This window comes from Dreissena polymorpha, chromosome 6, assembly GCF_020536995.1.
Source record: "Dreissena polymorpha isolate Duluth1 chromosome 6, UMN_Dpol_1.0, whole genome shotgun sequence".
In the NCBI taxonomy this organism is placed as follows: domain Eukaryota; kingdom Metazoa; phylum Mollusca; class Bivalvia; order Myida; family Dreissenidae; genus Dreissena; species Dreissena polymorpha.
In genome coordinates, this window is record NC_068360.1 from 10,288,248 (window position 1) to 10,315,385 (window position 27,138).

The 27,138-nt window shown below is 35.3% G+C and overlaps 2 protein-coding genes across 3 annotated transcripts in view; both read right to left on the reverse strand.

Moving 5' to 3' along the window:
* Positions 1-566: 566 nt before the first annotated feature.
* On the reverse strand, positions 567-9,434 carry LOC127834461 (uncharacterized). The gene is made up of 4 exons (XM_052360318.1): positions 9,094-9,434; positions 8,255-8,654; positions 2,331-2,464; positions 567-823 (listed from the first exon to the last, which is right to left on the reverse strand). The coding sequence occupies exons 1-4, from the start codon at positions 9,309-9,311 to the stop codon at positions 664-666; spliced, it is 912 nt and encodes a 303-aa protein (XP_052216278.1). The 5' UTR covers positions 9,312-9,434; the 3' UTR covers positions 567-663.
* A 2,608-nt stretch (positions 9,435-12,042) lies between these two features.
* Positions 12,043-27,138, reverse strand: part of LOC127833586 (uncharacterized) — a 121,997-nt gene continuing 106,901 nt past the window's right edge. For both annotated transcript variants that reach the window (XM_052358930.1, XM_052358929.1), the window contains exon 6: positions 12,043-13,162. In XM_052358930.1, the coding sequence (XP_052214890.1) occupies positions 13,083-13,162 (80 nt within the window). In that variant the 3' untranslated portion in view covers positions 12,043-13,082. The remainder of the gene's footprint in view (positions 13,163-27,138) is intronic.

Genomic DNA, 27,138 nt, shown 5'->3' on the forward strand with positions numbered 1-27,138 from the left:
TAAATCTTTGAATATCAAGTTGCGCCAACAAGAGAGGAATCTTTCAGAACGAGGTCATTTATGTATGACACGTGACCACGTGACCAATAATTACTCAAAACGACGTAGAACAAATGAAATGCACACACCGGGGTTATCGCCTGGGTACGACCAAAGCAAAACATTAAGTTTATATCGGTTGTACAGAAGACAAACGTCCATCGTTTAGACGAAACGACCTCGTACTTAGATAGCACCGTTTTATTTAAAAATTTGGACCAGTAATAGCAAGGTAACTATATCAAATTTTCGTTGACTCGTTGACTGACGGGACACATGTCCTGGTGCCATGTGTTTCCGATTGAAGATTTCATGTGAACACGTAAACATCGTAAACGTTTTCTATTAAAACACTACAATGAGCAGTTCTTTAAATGCATTTGTGATAAGTATGTAACAAATCAGTGCGAAATATTTATGTTTTCCTCCCTGATTATAAAGCACTCAATTTACACGTCGTTAAACACGTAATAAAAATACGCCCATTACGAGCGAAATAGACATATATGTATAAGTAAACAACTGAATAAGAAGAAACCCCGTCATATCAAAGGGCGTTTAATCAGCAATCTGCCTAGACATGTGAAATTGAACATTTAAGTTAAGTGCGTATCACCGATTGCTTTATCCAACGAGGGAAGATCCGAGACTCTCCGGCTGGAAGGCGTTATAGAATTGACCAATCATCGTCAAAGTGGAGGCATTGCTATGGAGTAGACTGGCAGATTGGCGAACAAACTTGGTCGGGTCATCGCTCTTTATTCTACCGTTGAACCAGGAGTAGCTTGAACAGAAAATCAATAATTACAGATTTTGACTATAAGTTAACACAAACTGGTCACTTTTTGAGATACAGGCTGTGTGGAAATTTGGTGCGGCAAACCGAAAATAAATGCCACCTACCCGTAGCCAGTGGGGTGCGTTGGGTGCGTTCGCACCCAATCTTTTTTAACGAGTAAAAACAGTGTACTATAAGTTGCAACCAACTTTATTTGACGCAAAAAGTTTTTAATTATTTTGTTCCAGGACCCAAGTGAGACTTCGTATTTAAGCGTTAAAATAATGTTGTATTAAATATGCAACCGACAGGTCACCATATTATTAATTTCTCGATTAAGTCATTCTCAAGATAGCGCGTGATTTTTATTTACAATTTTTACCGTAGAATTGTTGAAATCAACAGAAGTTTTGACAGCAAAATTAGAGAAGATCTAGGAATCCTGTCCCCGCAAAATTGAATTGAATCTTTGTTATAAATGTATATTTGTTTTCTGTATAATGCATAATTATTAACCTGTCACTCTAATCCGAATAAAATCGATACTTATTTATAGATATTTGATACTAAATGATTGTTTGTAACTTTTGTCATCGTTATCAATGTCTGTTAAAGCCATAACTTTAAAAGATATCATAACAACATGATGAAGCCACACCTTATAACAATTACACATTGCGCACAGCATTTTCGACAGACTGCATTGTCTTTCTGTTATATCCCCGAAAAACCATTTTCGGATCCCCTAAATGTTTTTTCAGCAACAAAAATATCAGCTTTACCCAAGACAGGCTTATTTTGTTGTTGAATGACAAGAAAACAAATCATTTCTACAAAGCAATGTACTTTTTTTGTAGTTTACCAATACGTAATGGCATCTGTTCTGCTCCACATACAAAACTTTCCACAATGTTTTAATTATGTCAAACTTGACACGAGGTGTTTCCTACTCTCAAACAGTTGTTATAATGCATTTCAAACATTATAAAATATGTTCAGGTGGACGTTAACGTTTAATGTTCATCAACTGTGACAGATAGTGAGCATATAATGGGCAAATAAGTTATCTTTTTTCTTCGACGTCCTGGTTTACATTGTTAAGGACTTTGAGACCATAGGGCCAGTAGTTTGTGGTTATACAGTCCTAATGAAGCCTTAAGTGTAATATTTTTCTGAAATTCGTTTAGAAAAAGACAACTTATTTGTTGAAAAAATTAAAGTAACCAGTCATACCATTTTGATTTCTTTTTTAGTACTGATGCAGATTAGAGAAGACCCAGTTTTGTTAATCGGTGGTTGTTTAAAAAATAATCGACGGGTAATAGTTGGTTATTGCGGTAATAACCAACGGTATGGAGTTCCGATGCGCAGGAATTAAACCACGAGGGCGAAGCCCGAGTGGTTTGATTACAAGCATCGGAACGACATACCTTGACCTCTCAGTCAGCCCTCAATCAGAAAAACCGACCTCAGCCGACGTTTGCGAGACGCTAAATACGTGCCTACTGTTTACCGATAAACGAATTCAGCCGCTTCCAGTTTTGGCAACAGTGTTCTCATGAGACCCAACTGCACGTGGTCGTCGGGAGTATGAGCGCAGGCAAACTCGGTCAGCCATACCTTCTTGTGGTAGCGGCTGTACATCGCCTGTTAAAGTGAAATATATTTGAAGTGATGCATATAGTTTAATATCCCGTTAATTGAAAATATAACTATGTTTAACTGTGGGACAATATATGTTGCGTCAGAACGAAATTGCTACCAAATGAATTGCTTTCAAAATTATTTGCCCTAGTCACAATACATGAATATTTCTAATTAAATTATGATCAACAATTTTACAGGACGACAGGCGTTTCCGTGTTTGTTAAATTTACTTGTATAAAACTATACTTTTGACAAAGCCACGTCAATCGCCTTAATAAGTAAATTTACCTATCAGGAAAAAAACATTTATAATGTTGATAGATCTTCAAACTAATGCCTCCGTAATATAACTTCAACATGTATTCATGTCATTACAATATATACTTTATTTTGAACATAAAATATGCTGAAATAAGTAATTAAGCGTAACAGCGTCTGTTATACTCAAATTCGGCTGTTGCTAGTCGGACAGCAGTTTCGATCAAGGAATGAGAGCTTACTCGTTTTCATTTCGGATGGCGCAATAAGTTTATCAAATACTTAAACTTTAAGGGCGCCAAGCGAATATTTTGGTAAAAGTCAAAAGCTCGACCTACAGCCGGACGGTTTTTAGTTCAACCGAGCAGTTATAGAACATTGCTCTGGCATTGTGTCACACCGGTCTTTACTGACCTGTGTGAATGCGCGCTAAGCATTGTGGGAAACGGACTTTTTTCCATCGCCATGATGGAAAAAAGTCCGTTTCCCACAATGCTGGTAAACATAATAAACACGGAAGTGAAAAAGGGTAATTAATTATTATCAAAAACAGGCCCCATCAAAACGGGCCACTGTAATATATAGTTGGATGCAGTTTGTGCTTCAAAAGGAGCCACTTTTCATGTCAGTCGATTGTTTGTAAGAATCACTAAACACGTAACTTAGACAAACTAAACATGTTGCAAGACTGTATCTTCGAAATAGTAAATAAATCTAAATCACAAATCAATATTTATAATCAAATACCTGCTGAAATTTGAGAACGTAAACGATTTAAAATAAACGCCTTGAATATTAAAAGGAATCTTACATGTAGGCCTTATGTGTGAGAGGATTAGTCAGGGATAAAATAAAATGGAGTTCGAAGGATCTAACATTTTGAGGAAGACGTCATGGTATCGTGGACATTTGGCACTTTCATATATTTATTTAGTAGATACTGAAAATGCTGAATGTGCTAATTGCAACATCAAAGACAAGCAGGTGAGATTTTTACAGCTTTATTTTTCTTGACATAATATTGTATGTTTTCCATTTTATTTATATGCCAGTGTTTTTTTTTCACCATTTTGGGAATGGTTTCCGGTCATTCCCCCCCCCCCCCCCCCCCCCCCCCCCCCCCCCAAAGACGTTTCCTCCCCAAGACGTTTCCCCCCAAAGACGTTTCCTCCCCAGACGTTTCCCCCCCCCATTTTAGTTTTAGTGCAGATGTTTCCCACCCCCCCCCCCCCCACCCCCAATAAATTTATAATTGTTCGGTTGAAGTATAATCTTTGTTTATTATCAAAATTATTATTTTGTTTATGAAGTCTTTAATTAACTTTTAATATCTATGAAGCAGCTTGTATGGTTTTTTGGTTTTAGAATTGTTTTTTTTGAGGGTTTAACTGTGTAATTATTGCATGTAAATCATTAGTAAGTGCATGTTGGTGTACTAGTGGAATACATGGAATATCCTCAAAATCTTACTGAGTATCTTATACATGTTGCTCAACACAAATGCAACCAAGAATAATGTGTAATCAAGACCCGTTTTGAATACACAATTAACACCTTATTTCAGTTTGAGTGAACCTGGGCAGGGTTGTGCAAATGTAGTGTTTGTTGTTTTTTATCCAATTAAATATGGTCAATTGGTGAATTGAAAAATGGTAAAATCAAATTTAAATTAATTTCAAAACTGTTTTTTCTTGTAACAGTTAAATATGATAAATAAATATTTACGTTGTAACTGTCAACATTTTTTTTTCATGCATTCATATGTTTATTATCAAATTATTGGATGTCACTGATATTTTATTTTTTACTAATAACTCATTTAGACTAATTAAAACAAAATTGAACTTTCCTTGCACATTATTTCATTATTAATAATATAATTTATAAGCAAATGTAATAAAAACTTATTGATATAAAAAACACAAAACACAATTATCCGTTTTTATGAAATGAATTTGTGGAATTTAAGGAAAAATTAATAACTTTATGAATTAAAAAAAGGTAAATTCAAAGCAATTTATTAATAATAATTAAAACAGTGATAAACTATTACTATATAAAAATGTTTTTGTATGATAATGTGCTAATCTCATCTTATGAATGACTATCCCCCTTCAAAGATGTCACCTATTCTCATCAATGCTGATTAATGGGCCTGTATATTGCACCATAAGTACCCCTTTATACAATAGCTGTTATCTTGTTATATACACTTGCCAATCCAATTAACGCTTGTATATTGCACCATAAGTGCCTGATATATTGTTCATTGGTAGGTGTGTGTTGTTACTTAATATTAGTGAGAAAAAAACTTTCCTATTATTTGCCTGGTTTTGAAAATATTTTCATCGTTGAGTTTCCTTTAATTTTTTAAGAATATTTTTGAGAGGTAACACCTGAGTACTACAAATCAATGTAAAATGTTCATACTAGCTGTATTGGGACATTATAATTTAAATGTTACATAACAATTTTATTTACTTGTCTCAAAATAAATATCCCAATATAATAATTATTTAGTAAAAATAATTTGTGTTTCAGTTAAAACTTGGATATAGTTATTATTCTTCATTAAAAATCACAACTATTCCACTTTAAATGACCATCAAAGAACATCAAAGCTGTGTTTTTACTCAATTTTTCAAGGATCTATTTAATTGGTAAAATTTGTTTGAGGCTTCCCTAAAAACAACCATAATAAATCATTTCACTGATCAATTGATATATCTATTTGATAGGCAGAAAGACAAACAGAACTAGTGTGGTTTCTAGGGTCATAAATCTGGCCCCTAAGCCTTAATTGGTAATAATATGCATGCAGTGTTATGTCTCTGAAAGTGACAATGAAGCAAATCTTCCCTTAGGCTATTTCATTTCACTCACACAAAAGGAGATAACTTGCTATTTATGTAATAGTTACTTCTAACTTGTCTCCTTTCTGTATTAAGAGGGTTTTCATATTTTAAAGTTCAATTGGTCTTCAAATGAATAAGCAATCAAAGTTCTTGATTTTGCCAACAAATAATGTTTACCAATTGTGGGTCTACTCTACTTTCTTTTAATAATTATTTCTAATTATGTTTTTTTAAAATTTTTATATCAATGGAAAATAAAATATTTTTTCACAATTTTCTTTAAAAAGTACTTAAAGAAATCCAGGCAAGAATACATGACTAGTAAGGTTTGTGTCAAGAAGGTGCCATTTAAGGCCCTATTATCAGTTTTGGATGCCCTAACCTGTATAGGTGAGAAGACTGTGAGAAGACTGGGGACAGTGGGGCATGAGGAACAACTAATACACAGTAATTGACAGGTTCGTGTTGAATGAAGCACAGAATTTTCTGAGCATTCATGATTCATTAGAATTGAAAAAAAATCAATCAACCAGAAGAATCCAGTTGACCAACTTTGACTTATTTGCATCAACAGGTATGAAATAGTAGGTATTAAAAGCTTAAGACATTATTGGCAACATGTCTGTTTAATTTATATTATCAATATTGTTAATTAAGCATGGAATATTAATCAAAATTGGGGGTAAAGTTCAATTGACCAGTATTGACCAGTAATGACAAATTTGGGAGTATTGACCGGGGCGGTTTTAACCGGTAAAAACCGCCGGTTAAAACCGAGGGCGGTCGATTGGTGCCAACCTTGGGTGTACTAAAGGAATACTAGAGGAATACATGGGATATTATCAAAATCTTACACATGTTGTTTTTAATATAATTAAATAGGATCAATTGATGAATTAATTCAGTTTGTGTAAACTTGGGCTGGGTTGTGGAACTATAGTTGTTTTTTGTTATATAATTAAATAGGGTACTATGTAACTGTCAAAAAAACATATGCATTCACACGCATATAATCCAATTATTGGATGTCACTGATATTTTCAATTTTACTAGTAGCTAATTAAGACTAATTAAAACAGAATTGGACTTTCCTTGCAAAGTATTTCATTATTAATAATATAATACTATAATTAGCTAATGTAATAAAAACATATTGATATTTTAATAATTTAACTCAATGATATTATTAATATTTAAATTTTCCCCAAAAAACTAGGGCATGAAGATAGGTAGGATTTTTTTTGGAAAATCAACAGTGTTGTCAGTGTAAAATATTTGTAAAGCTTCTTCTGAGTTTGAACTTCAGTTTTACATTTTATGACCTGCAACATATTCTATGCTACTTTATTTCACTATGGTAAGTCATTAAAGTGTTATTTATTTTTCAACTATATAATGTGCTAATCTCATATAATGAATTACTACCCCATTTAAAAATGACACCTAATCTAAATTCATTAATACAATAGTTATAATTGTTTTATTGTAACATACTATTCCACTTAAAATAACCATCATAGAACATCAATGCTGTGCTTTTACTAAATTTTTCAATGATTTCAATTATTTAAAGAAAGAAATCTATCAGGCACTTATAAAAAAATATATAATAAGGGTGTCAAAATTTAACAAACTGAACAAGTCAATTTGAACTTCTCTTGCAATGCAAATGGAGCCACTTGAAATATCAAATTGTTCCCATACTAGTCGGCAATATAGCTATGACATTGTGTCTTTTCAAAACATGCATCAGGCACACCTTCTGAAACTTTTTAAGCGGTTTTGAAAACGCTATTTCATTGCAAACTTTCGTCAATAAAGGTTACATGTTGTTTATTATTCAACCGAAAGTGAAAGTTCTGTTTAAAAAAAATATGAATAAAGAGCGAAATTGTTGAAAACTAACGAAATATGATTGATACTAACATAAGACCGTAAGACTGAACAAAATAATACTTAACTTTTAAATCATAACATGAATGTTTACCTATAAAGCAAATTCTTCATTCATCCGCGGACTTCTTTGTGTCGTAGTCATAAATGCCTCCAAATGGAGGTGCGTGATGCGTCTAAGTATAGAGGTGACAATAACGTAGTGACGTCACCATCTATGTATAGAATGTTGCTCTGGCATATCACTGACGTTTAAACGGTGTTAGAGTACCGGGTCGTGCATATACAAGCGTCGAAACCCTCATTTAGTAGGGCGGTATTCGGCCAACTTGCATTAAATCGACAACCATTTCAATACAGTTCTGTTTAAATCATATACAGTATAATCCTGGGTCAAGTTATCGATCCGCGAATTCCCCGTGTCCTTCAATGAAAACACTCCGGTTCTTTTTAGCAGCATAAAACGACATTGTGAAAAACTACCTAAGTTTCGCGATATGTATTGCAAATTAAGTATCGCGTTATTTATCTGTTTTCATGATGATGTTCACATTATATTTTTATCAGTTAATTATCTGTTCAGGTTGCCAAAACTGATACCTTGATTAAGTAAAAAGTAATTTAATTATATCAGAAATATTAAAGCTACTGAAAAAAATATACGTAGTTCACGTGATTTTGTTTGCGAAATGTTGTTGCGAAATTAATGCAGTTCTATGGCACCATAGGTTCTAATGACTTCAACTATAAGCATCATGTAAAAGAAACACATTTCGGTTCCTACCTTTAGATAAGCCATGGTTTGATCAGCATTGCACAAGTACGAATGTGCAGCGACGTAGTCGATCCGACATGAATTACACAGGTGGAAAAACTGATCAAGCCAGTGAAAGCCGTGACTCGCCGGCGCAGGAGCAACAAGCGAAATGCCAACGGCCGCCTTCTCGATCATAGGCCAGTACATGGCGGCTTCCTGGGGCGTCATGTGAGCTTGGGGGACATGGTCGGGCTCGTTGTATCCGAGCACGAACTGCGAGCCTGGCGGAATATGGATCCAGCGGGAACTTTCATTGCTGTGGATCGACCAAACCATAGGTACGAATTCTGGCATCTGCGCGTGAGGGGATGGACATTTTTGAGTCACGTGCTGATCATAAAGTCGGTAGGCGTCACGCCATCCGTACCTACAATAAGTGTGTTCTTGCTATTTTATGAAAGTAGATAAAAAATGAATGTGTTGTTGTGCGTAGACATTTAAACATGAATATGATCATCGTATCACTTATATATACATGTATGTACACACTGAAAGCTAAAATACAGGTAAACTCAGAATACATGGACATGTGTGCAATGTTTTTTTAAATGTAAAATATTCTTAGTAGTTTGGTGTGTTTTACACAAAAACACACGGACAGGTCACCGTTTAAGAATGTGCTATTGGTTGGCACTTTAATAATTCCAAAATTGCAAATTGAAACTAGAAAATAATCTTAACTTCTTAGCTCCTCGCAAAAATGATTTTTAAATATTATTCAGTAAAAATGTTATTTCATAGCTGACTGTTTTATAAGCAATAGCCTGGTATATCTGGATTTTCCATACAATAAATGTAACACTTACCACCACGATATGTTATTCAGTACCCGAAAGTCATCGCACAGGATATATGGTGCATAGGCGCAAACACCTTTCTTGCCAGAAACAGCATTGTCGACCACACAGAGCAACAGCGCAATTGTAGACGCTGCCAAAAATATTGTCCCAGTGCTGAACATCATAATTGTATCTGTCTTCCAGATGTGTGTAACCCTGTTTGTACCGTTAATAAATAATCGCATATGCCAGTCGCTAAATGGCCACTAGGCACGCAATTTTTATGTGAAGTATAGGCCAATACGACAAGCGTGCGTTTCGGCGTAAACAATAAGGCCGACTATATACGATAGAACATAAATTCATCTCACTAAAACATTCTTATCAACTTAACAAGTTTTTGAACCACATATTGAACCTCATCATCTTATCTTAACTGTGAAGTACAATAACACACAATCTGCCATAGGTCAAGATAAACTAAGGTCAAATATGTTTAATTAACATGAGTTATTCTGGTGTAGGGATTCACAATAACTAGACCGAAATGATTTCAATCATGAAACCCTATATCGTCTAAAGGAACTGGATAAGTCAAAGGTCTTAAAATAAATCTTCGGTAAAGTTTTAACAATTATGCATTTTGAGAGGATCTGTTAAAGATAAAAAGGTTGTCGGATCCATCTAGATTCTAAAATTGTTAAGTATAAAAATACACAAGCAATACGTCTTTTTATTATCGGACCTTTTAAAGCCTACCTCTAACGACCTTGTTATTATCACTGTTAAATACTGCAGCCGGATCATGTGGGGTCAAAAACACGACAACTAAGTTCTGCTTCCCCGCATAATATTAATTTATAAACAGCAAAATGTCTAAACAGTATTTGTTCTTACACAATCGTTCGAATTGTAAATATTATCATACAAATGTTCATTGGATGATCCATCCAACAAAAAATGAAAAGGTTCTGCTCCATTGAACAAAATGACCGCTTGAAGTAAAAAAATTGCCTTTTGAATATTTTATTTCTTTCCTTTAGTTCTTGGCTTATCTCTTTGAAATATAAAGCTTACATTAAAGAGATTATTCGTTGTATCCAACTTAAAGTGAGATAAGATTTAATTAAGGCTGAACACATATTGTTTTCTTCTGCGTTTTTATCGTGCTAGCCAGTAAATGATGTAAAAAAGAACGACCTTAGTCGTTTAATACAATACTTACATATATTATAAATTTTAAATAGTAATTACTAAGTCAAAAGATGAATGCATTGAATTTATTATGCTACTTCTTCTTTAAAGATAAACTATCTATATTTTTGACTTGGTGATTAGTTCAAAATGTTACCCGCTAAAAAAAACGCGTAATTATTTTATTTTAAATAAATTCATTTAAAGGGGCCATTTCACAGATTCTGACGTGTATTGCAGTTTGTCATTAAATGCTTTACATTGATAAAAATGTAAAAATTGGATCTCAATGCTCCAGTAAAAAATTAATAATAAAATTATTTAAAAAAAGTAAACCTCAACAGGGCTTGAACCACTGGCCCCTGGAGTTCAAGTCTACCGTTTAGACCACATGCATGAAAGGACGTATTTTATACTTTATATAAGCAATTCTCGTAGTTTCACAAAATATAACGACAGCAACAGAACTCTCCAAATTTTTCAATCGTTTCGCGTTGCGACTCTTTATAATTTTCAGGTTTTTAAATCGTCGAAAGATGCATATAATGGCTATTTTAGAGCATGGTAAATGTTCAGTTATACTGTTTCCTCACAATTATCATAATTAAAACGAACATTTGCGAATCTTAAACAACGTTTTTTAATTTTGTCAATTCACCAAAGCGTAAAAAAGGTCCCTTTAAATCCGGACCCGATCCGAAATTCCGGTAGTTTATTTTTCCACTTTGAACCGCAACCCGACCCGCATTAATTATTGACTTGTTTGAATCCTTCGGCACAGATATCACAACATAGTATGAGTATACCAATATTTTGATTCTCGGGTTCTTAGCAAACGTATATTTTTCAAGACAAGTTGTACTCTTTTAATCAACGTTAAGTAAATTTCGATAGGAAATACTCAAATGGTATGTTTTCAAAACAATTCAATTTAAAAAACGGCGGCTTTTTCCAATTTGCAAAAATATGGCAACTATACAATGTTGCAGTGTTAACTATGGGACTTATCGCTGCCATATCGTTCTGACATGTTTTTTTTATAGAGAAATAGCCTGACAACGCACTAGAGCGACGAGTATACCCGCAAAAACGTAAAACTGACGCCCTCGTCGACTTGACGAGTTTTTACGCCTTTCAAACTCGCCAACAGCCAAAACGACAATTCAGAGACCCCGTGACAAGTATCCATCCGATGTACCGAACGACCACATTACATATATATGTCTTTCTTTTTTTTTTTTTGCCTCTTTGTTCCTCTTAATTGTCGTGTTTGCGTGTTTTAAAGGCGAATAAACGCCAACATGGCAAATCGATATAATTGTATATGCCCCCGAACGGTAATTCTGGCATTAATTGTTCTGAAGTATTGGCCTGGTGTTGTGTTATGAAGACGAAAACCCACCGAAACGATAATACCGGTTATATATTTTGTTAGTTCGTGAAAGAGTGATTCTAGGTTTGAAATTACTTTGTTTCCACGAACCCGACCGACAAAAATGTTTTTTTTACAAATCATAATGTTCTTTGCTTGTGCCCGTCATGAATCTCCAGTAATATTTGTTTTATACAACGAATACATTCCATCATATTCGCTTAATTAACGAAAACGTTTTAAAGCGTGTTAAATAAAAATGGAAATTAAAGGTACATCGCAAAATGTTTAACGCCAACATTAATTAACATACGTGTACATAGCTTACCTATTTTTTACGAGTTAATAAGTAGTAACAAACATTTTTTTGTCGCCTCATAACCATTACCTTTTTATATCTTTCACATGCATTAGTTTTAGAGATCGTAAATCTTGTAATCGTTTAATTACGATATAATTCGTATACAGGGATGAAATGACGCCTACCATTTCTATTTCCCTGCGCCTTTCGTTGAGGGGTACACATGTGCAGATAGGACTGTCCGCTGATGGTCTTGGTGTAAAAGATTAATTATTACATTGCAATATTTCAGCCCATTATACTTTGTTAACATAGGATTGTTACCAATTCGTCACGTTGGGTGAAATGTGGAATATGGAATCATATCAGCAAATACTATGTACATCCACATTTTAATGTAATTGACATTTGTTCTAAACAAAACAGAAACAACTTTAATATCAATAGGCTAGTTCAACTAGATATATCGTGGACAATGGTGAATTGGGTTCTTGAGCAGGAAAACCTATCTTGTATACCATAGTGGGAAATTTACGCCATGTTTGACATCCTTCCATTCATTGTAAAGTTACAGAGCAGATAATATATATTTCTACAAAAAAAACCTGCTGTAGTATTACCTTTGATGCAACATACACATTGATCATGATAAAGGTGAACATATGTGCTTAGAAATCTGTCGGCGTTTGTGTCGAGTCACATTAAAGACCTTAAGAATAGCAAATTATATGTTTGAGAAATTTACCGCCAGTAAGCTGAAATGAATAACTGAAAATTTTGCATTTGTTAAAAAACTCTTCACGTGTCAAAATTTAAGACCTTAGTCTCGTTTCGCCTTCAAATTGTGTTTAATTACGACATGAAAAACTGGTTGACTATCTTTCGTTTTCAGTAAAGCGTAAAGCATGAACGCATTTGTGAATCCCCCACTATTTCATGCAGGTCACAACATACCAAAAGATTTCACGCACAAATTCAATGTAAAAGCAATAACTTTAACAAAAAATAAAGTCAAACTTTTGCGCGTAGACACCCCCATAACCATACCTTTTCTTAAAGAGCATTCCAAGCCGCAATGATTTAAACAATAAAAAACATAGGTCATCCAATATGTAAGAAAGAACTCAATGCGAATCAGCGGTCACTGTTTTATGGCCATCTTTTTACCGGCATCTCTCCAGTTGATGATGGTTTCCCGCCAACTGTCAAAGTCTTATGTAGTCTCCAACCTAAAAGCAAAACAGGGAATTTGTAGTATACAACAATGTTTTCCCTACCACATGAACACAGAAATATTCAAAAATAAAGTCATGGCAAGTGCCCGTACAGAGAATTGTGTCTTCATATAAATGAAGATTTTGTTTTTAGAGGGTATAGCATTGAACACCAAAAGTATTTAGTGTATTGTAACCTGCATCATCACAATTTTGGTTGTGCATCTTACAGCGAGTAAACGTGTTGGTTTCAGATTTGTGCTCATAATAACTTAAAGTTAAATGGTTAACATGTTAACATTGGAGCCAGTTCGCAAAATCCTGTATTCAAGTTTCCAAAGAAACGTATTGCAAGTAAAATATGCATTTTCAAATTCAATTTCAGATATGAAAGATGTCAATATGAGACATTAAGTTAGACGTTAGACGGATTATATTCATCCAGCAACATGATTACTTGTCAAGTCGCTAAACCAATTTTCAATTAACAAAACAATGCGTTGATTTGAAATCACTCTACCCCCCCCCCTTACCAGAAAAAAAATGTTTATGGATCGGTGCAAATCTCTTGATTTATAGTATAATCATTTATTGTAGCGTAAATATTAATAGGTCATAATTAAGAGTAGGGTTATTGTTTTTATGAATTGCAATCCTCCTTATTGATATTTACACACCATGAAGTTTTATGTTGAAATCTTGTAGGGAATCTGAGATATCCTTGAAAAGTTATATCATTCAAAAACATCAAAGCACAATATTACTCTTAGTTATGGTTCTTGCACACGGACCTTTTTCCCATTAAAATCTACACACCCATGAAGTTTCATGTTGAAATAGTGTATTATATCCGAGATATAGCTCTGAAAAGTAACATCATACAAAAACAACAAAGGGCAATAACTCCTATTTAAGACAGTGAAGGATAAAGGGTCTTAAGAATTGCACTTTTCCTCATAATTATCAACCCACCCATGAAGTTTCATGTTGAAATCTTGCATGGTATCTTAGGTATTGCCCTGGAAAAATTCATCATACAAAAAACCAAGGGCAACAAATCTTATTAAAGATAGTGTAGGGTTATGATTTTTGTGCATGACAATTTTCTGATCAGGGTCTCCTATAAAGATTGTAAACTTTATGTTAGTATTTTATCTGAATATACATGTATGTAAAGTGGCTTTCAAATGATAATAAAAACAACCGCAGTATTAGTAATAACACTTTGATTTTATAAATGATCATTTGCAAAAAACAAAATCAATTAAAATCAACACAGTATATCTGTGAAGCTCACCTCAGCACAACATGCTCTCGTTTAGCAATTTGGGTCGCCTTTCATTTTCATAATTATTTTTCTTGTTAACACTGTAGATGCCATAGGTAGTGTCAGATCTTCATGAAACTTTGTCCGAAGATTTGTCCAAATGATATATGGGCCAAGTTCAAAACTGGGTCAAGTAAAGTACAAAACTAGGTCGCTAGGTTAAATTAAAGACAAAGCTCGGGTACACTCTAGCTAAAGTCTTATTTATAGTACAATCTTATAGTACAATGATGATGAAACTTGGTCAGAACATTTGTCCGAATGATATCAGTATGGGAGTTCAACAATGTATCTGGTTCATTGAACAACATGGCTGCCAGGGGGCGCGGCGGTTTTCCTAACATGGCAATAGTAAAATATTGTTAACACTCTATTAGACACATTCATTGTCAAATCTTCATGAAACATGGTCGGAACATTTATTTTCAAAACAGCTTAAACTAACGAGTTTAAAAAATGGTTTTGGTCCCTTGTGAAAATTAGCCGCAAGGGGGCAGGGCACTTTTTCTTAAATGGCTGTCGTAAAACCTTGTAAGCACCGACATGTTTAGTCCAATCTTCATAAACCTTAGTCAGAACATTTGTTCTAATGATATCTGGGTAGAGTTTGAAAATGATTCTGTTGAAAAACATGGCCACCAGACGGCTAGGGCAGTATTCTTATATGGTTGGAGTAAAAGCTTGTTAATACTCTAGAAGTTACTATTTTAATCCAATTTTCATTAAACTTCGTCAGAGCATTTTTGTAATATATCTGGACCCAGTTTGAAAATGAGTCTGGTCTGTTAAAAAACATGACCAACAGGTTGCTTGTCAGTTTTCCATATATGACTACAAGGAAACCTAGTTAACAATCTAAAAGTCACATTTTTTGTTCAATCTTCATGAAGGTAAGTCAAAACATAAATTAAATGAAATTTCAGCTGAGTTGAACATAGGGTCAACTGAATATTTATGTCACATGGATGAATGAAATAGATTGTTTACATCTAGAAGTCACATTTCAAGTCAGAATAGTTTAGTTCCTTCGTTGCTCAGTGGAGCTCTTTAGGGCCTATGGTCCTCTTGTTTAAAGATCTTTCTTGTCAAATCTTTCACTGCATATAACATTTCTGATCTGATAATAGAGTGATATTTTTAACTTTGACATTAACATTTAACCTTGAAGTAAGCCATGTGTTTCTTGCAGGACACTCCGAGACTCATGAAGTGAACATTTGTTCTGAAGTTAATTTTCCTTCAAATCAGGGCTAGATTCAAGGCTACATTGATTAAAGAAAAAATCACTGTTCAAAATGCTGCCAGTTTAAATATACAAGGGGTAATAACAAAAACTAAACCAATATTGGTACTTTTTTTACTTTGATTTATTACTTAACAAGTAGTATATACCATTTAAAGAATGCAACAACTAAAATACACTTGCCAGATGTGTCTTTAAAATAATTCATTGGTTCATAAATTAACAAATTAAATTATTTTAAACGAGCTGCAAATTATACATACAAAGAAAAGCAACATGTTATAGATTAATCTGCATAAAAAGACATATTCTTCCACAAAAATACAACATATAACATGTATATTAATATCATTGTGACACAAAATACCATGCGTGCAATGTAAAACATTCATTAATCAACTTATAATTTTTGTGTATGACTAATTATAAGTGACACTAAATAAGACAGACATACAAATTTGAAAACATTTAAATATTGCTTACACAAATGTTATTGTATTGGCATGCATACAAAGATGATAAATAACTTAAAATATCAGAAAATAGCGCACAACTATTGACTGTAATACATATTGACATATTGCATAAAATTATAACTACATGGAAACCAAACACCATTCAGTGTAACAGCTGCAGATTTGAGTAAATTTTTGAATTGACCATCATTATTAGCTGTGTAACAGAGACAGGATTTGATCGAGCTATGCTCCAATCAAGTTATATCAAAACATCATGTAAACTAACATCATAAGATTATTCCCATTTTCTGAACAATGCTTCCTGCATACTGCATTGATAATGTTTGAACAAATATCAACAATACAATAAACAATTTACAAACCACTTTAAAAAATACACAAAAGTTTACCTAGAATAAAGTCCCTACACAGAATGCATAGTGTCTGTTATAACAGGTAACTGATAACAAGTTATATAAACTAAACAAGAGCTCCGCATAGCGGGTGCCAACGCTCAGCTGTGGGTGCAGTTTTGAATTAATGAAAGCTTGCCAGAAGAAACTGAAGAAAGGTAAGTGACCTTGACCTTCGAAATAGTGACCCAAAAATGGGTTTGGCACTTAGAACTCATCAAGGTGCATATACAAATGAAGTTTCAAAGTTGTAGGTGGAAGCACTTTGATTTTAGAGCATATGTTTAAGTTTTATATCAGAGGTCACATCGACCTTGACCTTTGACCTAATGAACCAAAAACGGGTGTGGCATGTGGAACTCATCAAGTTGCAGCTACATATGAAGTTTCAAAGTTGTAGGTGGAAGCACTTTGATTTTAGAGCCAATGTTAAGGTTTTAGCACGACATGGACGGCGGACGAGCTAGCTATGACAATACCTTGAGTTTTCTCCGAAAACAACCAAGCTAAAAATCACATACAATGCCCCATGTGAGGTAAACAATTCCAATGTGAGGTAAACAATTCCAATTGCTAATACAATACTCATTATAGGTGGCGCCTCCCACCTGGCAGAATAAGGAACAGCGGAGGGCACAAATATGGAAGCAGGCAGATCTAAATCCCTAGCGTATCAAAAATACATACTACTATAAAGAATTGTCAAAAAAACAAACTGTTTTAAAGTATTTTGCAGGAACTAGACTATGAATTGTGGGGGATTCCCTAGTGCATTGGTTGGACACAATATCATGAAATGAAGGCACCCAAACCTAGGCTTGAGGGTGCAAATCTGCTAGAGAGAGGAGAGAGGTCAAACGCTCAACAAACTTGATGCGAGTTTGACAAACGAATACAAAAAGGGGACGTTTTAATTTACCAAATATGTGTTTAATACATTGCGGGTATTAGATACAATGTTCATCTGGTCGTCAACATTGCCAAGGAGATATTGGCATTTTTCCTCTCTAATTCTTGTCCCTTAATGGAAGAGAAGAGAAAAAAGGTAAAAATTGCTAAAAGAAATTTTAAACTCGAAGTAGGGAGAAAAGTTATATATTGAACTAGAAATGGCGCGGCAGAGGCCGACACGTATCCCCACGCGGCATGTTTGACCCAGGGGCGCCCCAGGGTTGGTAATGGGGCCATGCATAGTTGAGACTGGCCGGTTTGTCATACGAGAAGTTCAGTATCAATTAGAAGTGAATCGGTGTAGAAATGAAGAAATTATAGTAAAAGACAATTTTGTGTGGGTGTGGCCTATAATGGGCCCAAGGGTTGGTAATGGGGCCATACATAGTTGAGATTGACCGTAATGTCATAAGAGATGTTCCGTATCAATTTGAAGTAAATCAGTGCAGAAATGAAGAAATTATAGTAAAAGGCAATTTTGGGTGGGCGTGGCCTATGTGGGCGAGGCGCCCCAGGTTTGGTAATGGGGCCATGCATAGCTGAGATTGACCGTATTGTCATAAGAGATGTTCAGTATCAATTTGAAGTAAATCAGTGTAGAAATGAAGAAATAATAGTAAAAGGCAATTTTGGGTGGGCGTGGCCTTTGTTGGCGGGGCGCCCCAGGGTTGGTAATGGCGACATGCATAGTTAAGATTGACTGTATTAGCATTAAAGAGGTTCAGTATCAATTTGAAGTGAATCGATGAAGAAATGAAGAAATTATAGTAAAAGGCAATTTTGGGTGGGCGTGGCCTTGTTGGCGGGGCGCCCCAGGATTGGTAATGGAACCATGCATAGTTGAGATTAACTGTATTGTCATAAGAGAGGTTCAGTATCAATTTGAAGTGAATCGGTGTAGAAATGAAGAAATAATAGTAAAAGGCAATTTTGGGTGGGCGTGGCCTATGTGGGCGGAGCGCCCCAGGGTTGGTAATGGGGGAATGCATAGCTGAGATTGACCGTATTGTTATAAGAGAGGTTCAGTTATCAATTTGAAGTGAATCGGTGTCGAAATGAAGAAAGTATAGTAAAAGGCAATTTTGGGTGGGCGTGGCCTATGTGGGCGGGGTGCCCTAGGGTTGGTAATGGGCCCATGTATAGCTGAGATTGACCATATTGTCATAAGAGAGGTTCAGTATCAATTTGAAGTGAATCGGTGTAGAAATGAAGAAATTATAGTAAAAGGCAATGTTTGGTGGGCGTGGCCTATATGGCTGGGGGGCCCCAGGGTTGGTAATGGGGCCATGCATAGTTGAGATTGACCGTATTGTCATAAGAAAGGCTCAGCATCAATCTGAAGTAAATAGGTGCAGAAATGAAGAAGTTAATGTAAAATAACATTAAAAAATGAGTGAAAATCTCTGACCCGGCCCCGCCCCAACCCCCATAACTTTTAACCCAGGGGTCAGATCAAAATTCCGCCACTGTCACCGTCGCACATATGCTCATAGCTACCATGTATGTAAGTTTCAAGGTTCTAGTGCTGAGGAGCAGATGGCCAGGACGGACGGACTGACAGACGCACATCACAATATCCCCACTTTTTCTCCGAAAAACGTGGGGATTATGACAGTTATATAATGGTAGATGAGGCTGATTTGTTAAGGTCAGCTGGTACACACTTGTCCAATATAGGTAACGAAAACTGGAAATTATCGTTGTAGGCATTGGTGGAATCAAAAGATTGTTTCCTAGGCCTGTGTAAGCCATTTTCTGTGTTAAAAATATATATAATGGATTTTTTGTGGCGGTCCTGGGGAGACCGAAAGCATTTTATTTGTTGTTTTTAATTGTCTTCTTAGGAAAATCTTATAGTATAAGCTTATGTTTCACTATTGCGGCACATTGAGCTAACTGGATTGGTTGGTTAATGAATACTGTTGGCCGTGTGAAAACTTCAATATTTCATCCAACTCATAAACTCCCTTAACGACCCCACATATGAAGGATGCAGCTCGCAGCGGCCAGGTAATCCATAACGAGGCTTCAGCGGCTAGGGTTAAGACATGTACAGAAACAAATTTCTAGGTGTGAATAAACATAGTAAAACCTGGATTACTATAGTTTAACATAATGGAAGGTTAAAAAAAGGTAATGATTTTAAATACGTTATAAATCTATATTTATACATGTAGAACTATTATATAATGACATAAAGGTTTTCTCAGATATAAACGGGCCCTTGGTAAGTGGAACTCTGTTAATTTTGATCCCAAGTTTATATCATGTGTGGTCAGAGATCCAAAAAACGATGCGTATTTGCGTCAAATACTCAAGAAAAATTTCCAAATACGCACAAATAATATTTCACGAGTGAAAAAATTCATAACAAGGGCTGTTTGTAAAACATGCATGCCCCCCATATGGGCTGTCCATTGTAGTAGAAGCCATTGTGTGAATACCATTTTTGTCACTGTGACCTTGACCTTTGTCCTAGTGACCTGAAAATCTGTGAGTAACAATCAATGTACATGTTATGAAGTGTCATTATCTTAGGCAAAAGCGTTCTTGATTTATCATCCGAAAATCATTTTACTATTTCGGGTCACCGTGACCTTGACCTTTGACCTTGTGACCTCACAATCAATAGGGGTCATCTGCGAGTCATGATCAATCTACATATGAAGTTTCATGATCCTAGGCGTATGCGTTCTTGAGTTATCATCCGAAAACCATTTTACTATTTCGGGTCACCATGACCTTGACCTTTGACCCAGTGACCTCAAAATCAATAGGGGTCATCTGCGAGTCATGATCAATCTACCCATGAAGTTTCATGATCCTAGACGTATGCGTTCTTGAGTTATCGTCTGGAAACCATTTTACTATTTCGGGTCACCGTGACCTTGACCTTTGACCTAGTGACCTCAAAATCAATAGGGGTCATCTGCAAGTCATGATCAATCTACCCATGAAGTTTCATGATCCTAGGCGTACTGGTTCTTGAGTTATCATCCGGAAACCATTTTACTATTTCGGGTCACCGTGACCTTGACCTTTGACCTAGTGACCTCAAAATCAATAGGGGTCATCTGCAAGTCATGATCAATGTACCTATGAAGTTTCATGATCCTAGCCCCAAGCGTTCTTGAGTTATTATCCGGAAACCACCTGGTGGACGGACATACCGACAGACCGACCGACATGTGCAAAGCAATATACCCCCTCTTCTTCGAAGGGGGGCATAAAAATTGGTATCCGCATCTTGTGCAATTATCAGTTGGACCAACAGTGCCCAAATTCGGATTATTTGATGAGCCATTTCAAAATGCATGTTTATGTAAACAAGAGTAGATGTTCTTTATTATTAATTTTATAAAAATACAAAATCAAAGACTTTTGCGGGAGTATTTTAAATACTCTGGCAAAAGTCTTTGATTTTGTATTTTACTCATCAGTTTAACAGACCAAGAAGTACCAGACTGTTTTACGCTTAAAGTCAGCTGTTCAGTGTTTGTTGAACAAAGTAGCACATACTCACTATGCACCCTCAGAAGAAGAGTTTATATTTGCTTTTAAACGTGCCTGTCGCCATGTGTGCACGAGAGCCATCGAGTCAGTTTTGCTCGAGACCCACTACATGGAACAGTTACTAGAAAGAGTTTTAAAAAACGAACTTGCTCCAGAAACCACACTTAGTGAAATAATAAAAACTAACGCCAAAGTTATGCATGTGCTAACACAGTTAGAAGATGAAAAAGCAAAAGTGGAGTCTACCTTGGTAGTTTTTTAAAAGAAACAAAGCGAAATGGAATTAAGACTCGGTGACTTTATTAACAATGCTTCTAACAATATAAACTCGATATTGGCTGCAAATATGTGAGAAATGGAAAAGAAAAAAAATCGAGATCGAATCTAGACTGAGTGATTTTATTAAAATTTCTTCTTACAATATGAACTCGACATTGGCTGCAAGTGTGTGCGAAATGGTTGAAGCTACTTCAGACGTTAAAGCAAATACAACAGTTACGGTGCAAAAACTTGTAGATGAAGTCCACATTCTCAAAGGTACATATACCAGTTTTTAAATTAAATTGTAATGTTCAAAGAGATGAAATTTGTTTCTTGTGTTTGTTGTATGATCACATTTTATTTTATTTTATGAGTGGTAAAATAAAATAAATATTGATAACAATTGGAGTGAAAATAGATCATTTATCTGCAACCACAACTAAAATATTCGATCAATCACCGAATGCTTAAGAAAAATAAATGAATAAAAATGGCTGTTTACAAGCAAAAACTTTTTTTAATCATTTATTATAACATAATCAATATCATATATTTTTAGCGAAAAATTATTTCACTGTAAAAATCAAAATGTAAATTTTAGAGCTATATATAATAACATAATTTTCAAAACCCCCATTCAAACTTTAAATGACATGTACCTTAAAGTTTACAGTTTGTGTAAAGAACATATTCTCTTTATTTTAGACCATTTAAAAATCCCAACAATTTACTTCTGTGCGCGCATTACGAGCTCCACAGATTTATCAACAAAGACGTAGTCTTCCCAATAGTGGAAGTCAACGAAGGTCAAGGTTATGATCCAACAACTGGAAAGTTCACCAACCATGTATAGTGAAAAAACAATATAAGCTTGACGGACATTTATTTGTAAACTTGAAAATTCAAATCAATAAAATGGAAATTGGCATTCAATTGACAGTCACTACAAACTTGTAAAGAAAATAGTTGTAAATGGTATTCAAGTGTCAAGCAAAAGTTGGATCAAGGTAAGGAAGAGAAATTCACATACTGTCATGGTAAGCGAAACCAGGGTCAACAAACGGTTTCTGGAAGTTGATTTCTTTCCTCAAAACACTGAAACGTCTCATGTTCTAGCAGTAGGGAGACAACTCAAAGTGAAAAAAAGCTTCTTCAAGACAACGTTCCACATCTGCAGATTGTTGAATACAAGTGTATATATATATATAGTGCTTGATTAGATAATACTTGAGTTAAACAATTTCCCAATCATAAATTGCCAAAATGTTGCATTTGAAAGGTACTATAGCAGTTAGAATCCCCAAAGGCGGAAATTTTATGAAAAAATAATAATATTCTGTCTATAAATGTCTTCAAAATGATATATAAATCATAACTGGAAAATGTATATAGATCAACCAATACAGTCAAAACGAAACCACAATGTGTACTCTAAACTCTAAAAAAATTACTAACATTACAAATTGTCAACCTGTTTCCAGTTGCCTGGTTTTGTGTTAAAATGTTTGTTCCCTTGTCCATTTAAACACATTTTGTCATTTTTTGTTTGTTTCCGTGCTGAACAAACAGTGGAAAAGGCAATTAACATTCAACAAGTACTGATGAGTTTTAGAGTAGAAGGCAGTACAAAATTGCAGAATTTCCAAACTCTGTGCAAGGGAATTAGTTGTATCAGATATCTGTTGAGAGTTGTAATAATTATAATTCTTATTTAACTGAACTTTGTGTGGTGAATGTATACCTCTATAAAAAGACATGTTGTGGGAGCTGAAGGATGAGGGACATTATTTGAGTAAAGCCGGAGGCTTGAGCATGTATACTCCCACCCTTCTTTATGAAATTATATTATCTATGCTGAGAATATAATTTAATATATGGTTATTTGGTTGATTGAAGTTTGATCAACTGATCTTTTCCTTTACCTTTGTGCTTTTGTACGATGTTGAAGCAACAAAACAGTTTTAAAGAATGGTAAAATCTGGTTGAATATCCGGGTATGTAGGTGAGTCTCGTGGTGTTTTAAGAGCGTAATTTAAAATGCGGATCACTCGATATCGTCATCCCGATATGCTTAGTAAACATGCTAAAGCCTCCGGCTTTACTCAAATAATGTCCCTCATCCTTCACTAAAGCTTTGAAGAGGGATCATTTTCTCCTATTCAAAATGTACATTTTCCACTTCAAAAAATTACTAAGTCCTATTTTTCACCATTTACCATCAAATTTCTACTGTTTAACATCAAATGCCACGGTTGATTTCCATCGATTAGTGGAAAACGATGGCATTTCACCATTTTCCATTGTTTTCCATAAAATTTTCACCGTTTGCCACACTTTTACATGGCAAACGGTGGCATTTGTTGGAAATCAGTGGCAAATCTAGAGACGAGTGCCTCTGTCTATGGAATGTACCTGTTCAGCGTGCAGTATTGTGTGTTTATAGCAAGAAATATATTGCCCTTGAAATTGTCGACCAGGGCAAGACAGTACAGGTCTCAGGTAACAGATTGGCCATGTGCGACTATGCAGATATCTGCATCCCTTACCTTGGGGCACCAGGTCAAGACCACAAACAGGTTCTGATAAGGCTGGAGATCATCAATTTCTACGAATATCAATATTATTTTGAGAAGACGTAATGAGCAGCAAAGTGAATTATAATTCTTTCAAATGATAGCAATGCAGATAAGAAGTAAAACATTTTACAAATGACCAACCCATATTATGGCTTCAAAGAGCCTTAGAAGGCAGTGCAGCTGATGGTGTGTGGAGACTGGGGCCCGGAAAAAACTGCCACCGATGCTTATATTTAAGCGTAAGACAATGCCGAAAGAAAAGTTCCCGGCCGGCATTGTCATAACTGTGAACAAGAAGGGCTGGTTGGACACGAAAAAAAATGAAAGCATGGCTCCGTGAGTGCTTTGTGAAGCGTACAGACGGATTTTTTCATCAAAGGAATGCGCTCCTTGTGATGGACAGCATGAGGGCACACATCACTGATGAAGTATAGAAGTGCGTCCTCACAAAAAACCGCCATCCCGGCCATCATCCCTGGAGGACTGACGAAGCTCCTTCAGCCTCTCGACATCAGCTTAATCACTGTTTCAAAATGGTGATGCGGGAGTGCTGGGAGCAGTGGATGTTCTCCGGGGAACATTCGTTCACAAACACTGGCCGATTGCGGCAAGCAACACTTGCGGAAGTCAGCGCTTGGGTCTTGAAGGCCTGGGGTGCAGTAAGCGTGCCTTGTATCGTCAATGGTTTTAGAAAGGCGGAGATACTGCCACCTGCCGCCAAACCCATTGATGATGATACTGATGATGACGAGGACGACGAGGACAATATACCTCTGGCCACCATCGCGAAAACAATTCCGTCATCATTGGCCGAACTCTTCAACTCTGACACTGAGGATGAAGAGTTTGACGGATTCTCCGATGTCGACGACCAATAAATGATGTGAACTGTTATTGTGCCGTATATTATTGTATAATTGTATACTCTGCTTCTCATTGATATTGTGTTTGTTTGCTGTACTTTGTTATTTTTTGTTATGAATTGTTGTAAAAATCGTAAAGTTAGCTCGTAAAATAAATTTAGCAGACGACTATTTTTTTTGGTGCGTTGTTTAATTTACATTTCAGTACTGTATAGTACCCCAATAGTATCGCTAGTAGTGTGTAACCGACTCGGTGTAAATAAAATTATGTTACAAAAACAGCGAAAGAAATTACCAGAAATGGTTATCAAACTCGCGGATTTATGCAATTCTTACTTAAACATTTGACATTCTGACTTTGGAAAAATTGAATTTGTACATACATAAGACGCTACGGAGCATACGACGCATGTTACTTTTGCCTGTAAAAAAGTCGGGACTTATACCTCGAAAAATATGGTAGCTCCAGAGGCAGCCCAAGGCAAGATTTAATTGAAATTAGAGAATACTTATGCGAGCATTGAATTCAAATGCAGTAGTTATAGGAAATTGTACCAATGTCAACAACAGGACAGGGTTCTCAATTAGAGCCGGCCGCCGGCCAAATCGGCCGTTTGAAATGCGATTTTTGCCGGTTGAAAATCGCTCAGATTTGGAAAATCGGAAATTACTTTTCGAAAATTGCGTGTCTTTTTGGAAATTTTGCTCCTTTTTACTATAAAGCGAAGACGTCGCTTGTATATCACCTTAACGCATTACAACAACAACAACAATGAAAAGGCGCAAATTGGAATCGTCAAAAGCAGTCAAATACTTTGACGTTTTTTCATCACATGGTGAGTTTTTGTTCCTGATTGCATGCGTTTTTTGTGTTAATGCAAGGTTTTTGTTTGTATTCAGTTACGTTTCAAACTAGAAAAAGTGTGAGTGTTCAAACAGAGACTTAGGAAATGTCTATCTGCAACCAAAGAGATGATATAAGGTCTGTCATCAAAGATATACTATTAGATGCTGAACTAAGTGGCTGTGAATCTGATGACAGTAATGGTGACTAGGATGATTAGTAAATGTCCAGAAATACGAGTTAAAATTTTACAAAAGCAATACATTTCATTTATCTTTTGTTAGTTAAAAAAGTTAAAATTCATAAAATGCACACAAAAATGCACAAATTAAAGTGCCTGGTTGACCATTAAATTAGCCATAAAATGGCCCAAAGTGCAGGAAATCAAGTGCTCAATTTTAAAACTTTACGGGGGAGCCTAGAAGGCCTGTTGGTTTCATATTTTGGCCTATTGAGAACCCTGCAGGAGAATAACCTTGTTGTCAAATATGCTATGGGACTTGAGGAAGTGTTTGACAAAGATGTAAGTTTGAAGGCTGAAAGTTGACAGAAACTGACTTACTTAAGAATGTATTGAACGCTGAATTGAAAAATAAATTCTATTGCGTCATACTATTTCAGTTATAAAATTGACAGTATCCTAATTCGACAGTGTGCAGTTGTTTCTTATACAGTGTGTACCTATTTTTGGTTTATCACTAAGAACAAGTACATTTTCGTCAGTTTAGAGACTTGGTATTGTATTTTTCTGAATATTTGTCTCTTAATCAAAGCTCTAAATAAATCAAGCATCTCAGCTTTATTTTATTGTTTTGGGTCGCAATATATAAACATTAAACATATATCTGTTTGCAGATTGCATTATTAGCTATTTTAAAACATCAATGATTTTACAACATTTGTCATCAATTAGTTTTTCTTTCAACCCTGTGCAAGCAGACAAGCAGGTGCCAATCCTGTAGATGCTACAGTCTTGGCCGTCCCAAGCATTCAAAAGCCAAAAATACTATCTGAAAAGGCATGAAATGCATCAAGGCTTCAACAGATGTCAAGAAGAGTCACAGACCTACAGACACATATCAAGGACGCCAATAAGGCAGATTCTCTTCCTATGGGAGGTCAGGTAGCACGCCCAAAGTGCTTGCAAGAAATTCAAACCAGTGTGAATATTGAGTGTTTTGTATCTCCATGAAAATTCTAAAAATGAATGCATTGATAAGTGTTGTAAGGTGCATTAGTATATTATTATTGTAGATTATGAATTATAATCGGGTTGTTGTTTTTCATTTATGTTACACCTCTAAATATAATAGTTAGTCCTTAAGTTATCAATACATACTATGACCCTATCTTTTACTCTTCCAAAAGTCCCGTTATTCTTTTATTAGGTCACTTTGTATAGTATTAACTTTTCGCCCATGTCTGTAAAAATAGATGTTCATGAATGCTGAAATGCTGAAGTCATCATTGTACTCAGTATATATGTATCAATGTATACAAACATGATTGGATATGTAATAAACTATCTATGATATTTATCTA

Excerpts from the sequence above, each read along its gene's own strand:
- LOC127834461 (XM_052360318.1), bottom strand. The coding sequence starts at position 9,311 with ATGCGATTATTTATTAACGGTACAAACAGGGTTACACACATCTGGAAG. Across the intron at positions 8,655-9,093 it reads CTGAATAACATATCGTGGTG|GTACGGATGGCGTGACGCCT; the intron begins GTAAGTGTTACA and ends CACTTATTGTAG. Across the intron at positions 2,465-8,254 it reads AAACCATGGCTTATCTAAAG|GCGATGTACAGCCGCTACCA; the intron begins GTAGGAACCGAA and ends TCACTTTAACAG.